Source organism: Oryzias latipes, chromosome 1 (assembly GCF_002234675.1).
Source record: "Oryzias latipes chromosome 1, ASM223467v1".
In the NCBI taxonomy this organism is placed as follows: domain Eukaryota; kingdom Metazoa; phylum Chordata; class Actinopteri; order Beloniformes; family Adrianichthyidae; genus Oryzias; species Oryzias latipes.
Window position 1 is genome coordinate 9,305,019 of NC_019859.2, and position 8,154 is coordinate 9,313,172.

At 41.2% G+C, this 8,154-nt stretch overlaps 1 protein-coding gene across 1 annotated transcript; it reads right to left on the reverse strand.

Annotated features, from left to right (window-relative positions):
- Window positions 1-959: 959 nt before the first annotated feature.
- On the reverse strand, window positions 960-4,132 carry LOC101156145 (melanin-concentrating hormone receptor 1). The gene is made up of 3 exons (XM_020700067.2): window positions 3,430-4,132; window positions 2,851-3,325; window positions 960-2,202 (listed from the first exon to the last, which is right to left on the reverse strand). Exons 2-3 carry the CDS (start codon window positions 2,903-2,905, stop codon window positions 1,181-1,183), a joined length of 1,077 nt encoding a protein of 358 aa, XP_020555726.1. The 5' UTR covers window positions 2,906-3,325; window positions 3,430-4,132; the 3' UTR covers window positions 960-1,180.
- Between the last annotated feature and the right edge of the window lie 4,022 nt (window positions 4,133-8,154).

Sequence of the window (8,154 nt, forward strand, 5' to 3'; positions counted from 1 at the left end):
CTCAAGGGTCCCTGGCCCCTCTTGCCATTTGAGTTTTTCTCCCTGCAGTGACAGTGAGTGGCTCTGGATGAATCATTAGAGAGACACTTTCAGATTAGCTCCACCTGGCTGTACACCTGCTGATCATGAAGTCATTATTGCCTCCTTCTTCCACACAGACTTCACTTCTGCTGAAGGGTGAGCGTGGAAAAGCCGTTTTCCGCTTCCGCTGGCTTTTCTAGCAAATTTGTTAACTACTTTCCTTGTGAGCTTGTGTCTTCTTGCCAGCCAGTCCTGTCACTAAACAACATTTTGTGGTGTTGGCTGACGGTTTTGCTGTTTATTGGATTACTACGAAAAGTGTGACTATTTGGATCAGCTCAGGCTTACAGCAGAACAGGATGTAATAACCAGTCCTTGTTTTTACAGCTCATTCACTTGCAGTAATGTAATTTTAATTCCCCTGTTTATGAGTCCAGACAACCATAGCATAATCATAAAGGGGGGGAAAGCATATGAAATTAGTAAAGAGGTGCAAATTTGTGAGCGCATGAAGTCGACAGCTCACATCCTGAATCCCCCATCAGAGCATTTTATGAAGAAGGAGCCTCAAAACCAATAAGCTCAGTAGGCACAGACTCTGATTTACTACAGGGATTATATGAATCAGAGGGGTCACTGGGGTCACGAGGTTCGCTTTCGTTGCGTTCCTTCCCCAGCTTTGATATCTGAATGTAAATGCAGCAAAAAGCTCCAACATGCTGGTTTGTGTTAAGTAGACAAAGTCGGCCATGGTGGTTGGTTAGAGCCCCAGCTGTTTTAAAAACCATTGTGACATTTCCTTGGGTAAAATTATAAATCCTTGTTTATGTTTTCAGAAACAATTTACTAAGGACATAAACATGGACAGTGTGGATTTGTGCAGAAATGAGTTGGGAGGAAATAATTCTTAAAAGAAAAGGAGAAAAAAAGGGTCTGGATCAAACAACAGAACTGCTTTTTATGACAAAAGTTAACATTTTTTAAAACCTTTTCAAAAGATATGGATTTACAAATATTCCACTCAGACGAATGGGACTGATGAATGTTTTGGTCCTATTTACAATGTCCTGAGATGCTGTGATTTCTTTACCAGCACTAGAATTGTGTCTTTTCCATCCCTTTCTTGCACTTGTGCTTATTTTTTGCTGTTCGTTTCTCATCAATGTGAGGCCACATTGGAGGGCAGCACCTCCCTGGACCCCGGCTCTTGTTGAGCCCCTTCTGGCACCATTCTTACGCTCACGCTGCCCCCGTCGGTGGTGCTGGGGTGCACTCGAAACTTTCGGTTAATTGGCCGTACCGCTCTGGCGAACTGTCTCTTGAAGGTCTCACTGAGGATTATGTAGAGAAATGGATTGATGCAGCTGTTGGCATAGCCCATGCTTATAGCGATGTTGTAGGCGTACGAGAAAGCCAGGCTTGGGTATTGCACCCCAAGGTGGACGAGCTGGAGGATGTAGTAAGGAGCCCAGCAGATGAAGAAAGCCAGACAGATGGCCACGGCCATGCGGGTCACCTTCTTGGTGCGGACCCTCAAACTCCTGGGAGGCAGCGGGGCCACACTGGTGGACATGTGCTGGAGAATCTTAAAGAAAACCAGGCAGATGATGGCCAGGGGGATGGCGAAGGCTAAGAAGAATTGGTAGAGTGTAAACCAATATGTGTCAGTGACTGGATCAGGTAGAAGGAGGGCACAGGCGACCAGCCCATCCGGGAGGGGCATCAGGCCGGCATACATCCACACAGGGATGATGGTGAGCAGCGACAAACCCCAGACAAGAGCGATGACCAGAGTAGCCACCCGCGGCGTGCGGACGTAGTTGAAGCGGATGGGGTGGACTGTTGCCAGGTAACGATCAAGAGTCATTGCAGTCAGGATATAGGTACTAACAATTTGGCTGTTTGAGTCAAGCGCAGTGATGACCGTGCACATGGCGGCCCCAAAGTGCCAGGTCCCATTGCCCAGCAGCTGGTGGATTAGGAAGGGCATCCCAAGAAGAAACAGGAGGTCAACAATCGACAAATTTAAGATAAAAATGTCCGGTACAGTTTGCTTGGCTCGGCACTTTGTTTTCTTCATGATGGTGTACATGACCATGCAGTTCCCTACGATACCCAAGAAACAGATGACACCAAAGATGACAGGGAGGCTGGCCCCACAGTGTAGGGCCACATCTTTATCTGCAACAGAGAGAAGGACGGTGCGGCAGTTCAGAATCGGATAAATTACAATCACTTTGTGAAATAGATGGGGACATTTATGCTGCACACAAAACAACCCTGGGTGAAAAAGAGAGAAAAATTCAATTTACTTTAATCACATTTCCCAATTACCAAATCCCAGTTCAAGATTGGAATGATAAATGATGATCACTTTTTGTGTCTGGTTTAAACAGATGATTTCAAAAAAGGGGATTAACATTATCCCTCTTGTTAGACTCCAGATCTGACAATGAACTGATTAGTCCCTCAGCAGAGAAGGCTGATTTTATGATTGCAGAAGAAATTCTTGTTGCAGTTCATGCTGTGAGGGTTTTCCTTAAAATGTGCTGCCAACCAGTATTTTTAAAATATCCCCTTAATCCATAGTGACACTTTTTACATGCTTATCTCTTCCTTAACGGATTACCACAGTGTTTTTAAACATAAAAATGAAAGAAAATGTTCCTGTGATGGTGTAAAAAACTTATTTGGACAAAAAAGAAAAGTTGGGAGGATGAAAATGACCTTGCACGGTGTGCTATTTCATGATTTTGATTTTTTTTATGTTGCTATGTTTTGCTCTTTAAGAAATAGCTGAACGATCGGCCAACTGGTGACTCAACTCACCTGTTGTTAAATTTGCGCTTCCAGCTGAGACATTGGAGCGATTTAAGAAATCCATGGGTTCAGATCCAGTCTAGATCCCAAATTCTGTCCGCTCCAAATCTCATAGAAATCCTGTCTTTTATTCCCCCCCTTTCCGGATAGTATTATTTGTCTCAGCGTCCTCTGAGCAGACCGCTGCGCTCGGTGCCATCTGCTGTAATAACGCACCTAGTCCGCGCGCGGCTGAAGATGTGACAGCATCTTCGGCGCGAGCCCCCACAATACGAGAAGTCATTTATGATCAGTCATGTCAATCAGACCAGATGGGAATCCAATCCAGAGAATATTGAAAAGTCTGTGTTGGATCCAGACGCGCGTCCTGTCAGATTTGATCTGCTGTTTGTCTTGACGTAAACCTTTGCAGCATGTTTGGAATGTTAATGTGAAGCGCTGCATCCAAGATCGGAAACAAAGGAGAAGAAGAAAGATCACCAGGCTGAAATGAAAAGAGTGTGTCAGAATAAAATAACTAATTTTCTTTAAAGTTACGCATCCATTTGAGCGTTTTTGCGTTTGCATTCGCTCTGCACCCTTATGGACCTGTTAGTCCTCCTCGGGGAGATCATCAGCGGCACGTCAGTCTGTCTGAGAAGGTCAGAGTCCGCCACAAACGCTTGACTCTTGAAAGCCGGTCCTCCTGGATCTGTATGTCAGTGGGAGTGGGGTAGATCGTGGGTTTTCGCTCCTTAAAAAAGTGGCACGACCCATTTGTGGGTTGCATGCGTGTGACAGGGCGCGTCATTGTGTGTCACCTTCCCCGATGAAATGTGGGGGACTTTGCATCTGCGAACAAAAAGCTCGTTAAATGTAACACCTTTAGCAGAGAGAAACGGCATATGAATATTCTGTTCATTATCACCGCGTCAGCGGGATCTGACAGCACACCGGTGCGCGGCAGATGCGCATTTTCCATTCGTTAAGGAGGGCAATCATATGGTGTGTGGGACTGAGGCAGTTTTAATACATCTGCACTACTGACTCTAAATTTACGTCAGACACACCTTTAGGTCTTTTTTTATGCTGCTTAATATAAGACTGTTTTTATCGTTTCTGTGCTCAATAAATGAAACGATTTAATTTTGGTCTGAATTCAACTTGTTAGCAGTATCAAAGTTAAAAAATGGCAGCAAGGTGTAATACTTTTAGGTCCCACTCCGATTACAGGTTATTATTATTTAATCTATGTTAAAAGCCTTTTAATAACTATGCCGTTTTTTTCCAAATCCAAAAACCTGTGTTGCTTTCTGTGTTATTTTTCTCCAGAACAGCAGTAGTTCATTGGAAAGTTGTGGGCAGGACATTGGCACGAAGCAAGCCCACCTCCACTTCCTGCAATCCATAACTGAGAGCTCTCTGTTAACACACTCTCACAGCCACTCTGAACCCCAAACCTAACATCACTGTTGCAACAAAAATGGCAAACAAATATTAGAGCTTTCCAGCCGTACAGTTTTGAGCCAGAAGTCAGCTCAGATGAGAAAAACAAAGACGTAGATCCACATCCATCCATCTTCCTCCGCTTCTGGGACCGGGTCACGGGGACAGCAGTCTAAGCAGAGATGCCCAGGCTTCCCTCGCCCCAGCCACTTCCTCCAGCTCCTCTGGGGGACCCCGAGGCGTTCCCAGGCCAGCGGAGAGACGTAGTCTACCCCGGGGCCTCCGCCCAGTGGGACATGCCCGTAACACCTCCCCAGGGAGACGTCCAGGAGGCTTCCTGACTAGATGCTCGAGCCACCTCAACTGGCTCCTTTCGTAGTGGAGGAGAAGCGGTTCTACTCCGAGCTCTCCAACAGTGACCGAGCTTCTCCCCCTATGTTAAGGCAGATGCATGTAAAGTCAAATTAAAGGAAAGTGTTGAATGAAAAGAAGAAAAAAGGGTTCACAGTGACTGGACAGCTGCTGATAGTCAAAGCTGCAAGAGCTACAACCACACATCTAGGACTACAACTTCCCTTGAGTGAAGGCAGGTTTGAACCAGAGGCAACATCAAAGAAGTTCTACCTGATGGGGAGAAAAAAGACAGAAATCAAAGTCAGTTTAAAACAATCAGGCCATTAAAAGCAAAGGTGTGGATTTTTGGTCGGTGTGCTTCTTAGAAGTACATTATAGTCATAAAATGTAGGGAAAAAAATGGCCCTTAAAACATAAAATGGTTATAATCATAAATGAAAGAAAATTAGGATGCTAAATTAATAATCAACTTATAAAAAAATCTTGTATTTGATATATTCCATGATTTTCTCTTAACGTACTTTTACATTTAAAAAATTAAACTTTTGTTTAAATGTATTCAAGTAACAATAAACACCCTAAACACCCACTCTAATGAAAATTGTGTTTTGGTATTTTTAACATGTTTTTGTTGCATTTTTCTGAGGATGGAAGAAGAAAATTGAGATTAAAATTGCATTTCTAAGTGTTTCTGAAATAAAATTTTAGTGAATCATCAGATGAAAACAATGCTGTTTGAAAAATGCAGGAAGTACGCTGGGCAGGCCACAAGCTCCCTGCTTTGCTCCATTCTGATGCATCTACTTGCAGACATGTACGTCTTGTTTTTCCTCATCTGGCTTAAAACTGTAGTGAATCTTCAATGAGTTTTTATAGATGCAGCACTGTGATTCTTTTGTTTTTTGAAGTGCAAACATAGCGGACAGGTTGTTTCTATTCTCAGGTACCAAAGTAAAGGATCCTGTGGATCCTGACATTTCTGAGTCAGGTCCCCAAATAGAACAAAACAAATTCAAACTTTAAGCAAGGTCAGATCTTGAAACCGTTATTCCTTAAGCTTCCTAATGAAATCAGGGTTACTGAAAAAGTTACACAAGCTTTTCTTTGATTTTAAGTGCTCCTGAGTATCAGCACCACTGATTCCCAACAACAACACCAACCACTATGTGTTGTGATAGAATCCCAACAGCACTGTGAGGATTGAATGTCGTTTGGCCTTGTCATTACTCTGGTGAAATAGGGGCTGCCCTGACTTAATCATGCCTCAGAGGAAGTGTTGGAATGCATGATGACATAAATTCCATGATTCCAATTTGGCCAACCTTTTAATAACTGAAAAGATTTAATTTGGTCCGAATTGGTGTTGCTTTGCTGTTCATGTAGCATTGCATTCTCAAAGGTTGTTAAAGTTTTTCCTTTTTTTTTGCATCAGCTAACTTCTCTCCTTATTTCTTCATTTTAACTCTTTATATAAAACACTTGATTTTTTTTTTACATTTTCTGTCTTGTATTAATTAGGGCTTTCTAGGCCTTTTTTATTTTTAAATGAACTCTGCTTGGATTTGTTCAATATTCCTGTCTTTGCTGCCAATCATCACCAACCTTTTCCAGACAGCCCTCATACACTAGTAGTTTTTATAAATTTTAATTTGAGGTTTCTTTTTTTACATTAATTTTCCAAATAAATGTTTACCCAGCTTTTCTGTTAATGGGCAAACTTTAACATTTTAGCCAATGCTTAAGGTCTTAGGGGAAAATTTACATCTGCAAGTTTAGATCTGCAGATGGCAGAAATAAATCTAACAAGGTTGCATTGTTTAAACAGGATAAATCTAGTTCCAATGAATATTTAAATATTGGTTTATTTTCTGATTTCCCCACAGGGAATGTTTTTTTTTTAGTTTAGTTAAATTAAACATTATCTTATTACTATATGTATTTAATAGCATTTTTTTCACCTCCACTGTAGGGGGGAGGGAACAAACTGAGTTAATTTCAGTGGTGCAAAGGCAGAGCTCCTGCATACAAAAGACAGTTGACAGCAGGGAATTACTAGGAGGCGTGAATACAAACAGACAGCTGACTTCAGCTTCACTTAATCCATTGTAAACCCATATTGTTTTTTTAATGGGCAACAGACAAGAGGAATGCAAAGTGCAGCCAAGAGTGGAACTGAATCAGAACCACAAGAAAACACAATTTCATGTCTGATTTCAAAATGTTATTGAGCTTTTCTGGACACTCCAATGAACAGTTTTTTTGTGTGTCAAAAACTGAAATCTTTGTGGGAAAAATCAAAATGGGGAAAATAAATATAGCTTTTGGACTTATTTCCATTTTTTTTTTAGCTCAGCAGAAAACATAAATCACAGTGGATGTTGTGCAGAGTTAGGTAATTATAGAGCAACTTTACTAACTTTAACAAAACAAGGGTTCGTTTTGGGTGTTGTATTCAGAAGATGCAAAAACCTGGGAGAACATATGGTTTAGATATTTCAACAAAAACTCTATTTTTTTTGTTTTTGCTTGGCACATTCAGAAAAGCAAGAACAGATAAGAAGGAAAAATTATACTGATGTGATTAGTAGAAATACAGAGCATAACATCAAAGAAATGACCTGTGTTTACCTCAGCCTTGTTTTTTTTTTTCTCATTGTTATTTATGATGTCAATATGCAGTGTAAAAGAAAGACTGTTCATCCATTTAACCGAGAACACCATCTCGTTTTGAACTGTTTGGAGTGGATTACTGTGATCAGAAAGGGGCTTTTAATGGAATTTTGTCCCCAGGCTCATTATCAGCACTGGCCTTTTTGCCATTTATATCAATTTTAACACAGAAGAAGCAGATTCAAGTTGATAATTGGACCACAGCCCGAAAATAAAAATGACAGACTCAGTGGGGGGGAAATAAGAAGCTTTTATCAAGGAATTGTAGAGCCAGTTTTCAGCAAATCTAAAAGTTGGGCTTTAATGGATACCAGAAGAGAAGAAAAAATGTTTTCTCATTGCCCAAAAAGAGTAACTGATAAAATGGGGGGGGGGGGGAATCAAAGCTCAGCTTGGAAGTGTACAGTCTTTGAACAAAGTAGGCCATTTAAAAGAAAAATGTCATTTTGAAAGACTGCAGAAGAGCAGAAGGGACATATTTGGTTGTGTGTGAGTATGAACATATGTGCAGAGGGGGTTCTCTTTCTAGGAATCATCAATCAATAATAGACTGCAGTCTTCTTCTCTGGCTTCTATGAGGACCTCAGAGGAATTTCCAGGAAAGCAGAGCATTGGCTTTATAGTGAGTCACTGATCTGCCCCAAGGCCTTTTTCTTGCTGTATGGTCATAACTGAAAGACGTTTCCTAGCCAAAATCCCCATGGGACCTCAGTTGATTTTTTTTTTAATTATTATTTTTTGTTGTTGTTCTGTAGCACCAAGGTTCATAATAAAAAGTCTGTCTTCAGATCCTTCTATACATTTCTCTACCATATACACCTCTTTTGATACGTATTTTCCAAATACTTTATTTTTAATAATCTT

What these genes read in the sequence shown, in the direction of transcription:
- LOC101156145 (XM_020700067.2), bottom strand. Translation starts at nt 2,905, where the DNA reads ATGGATTTCTTAAATCGCTCCAATGTCTCAGCTGGAAGCGCAAATTTA. An exon ending in AAGCGCAAATTTAACAACAG is followed by an intron (nt 2,203 to 2,850) that starts GTGAGTTGAGTC and finishes TCTCTGTTGCAG; the next exon opens with ATAAAGATGTGGCCCTACAC.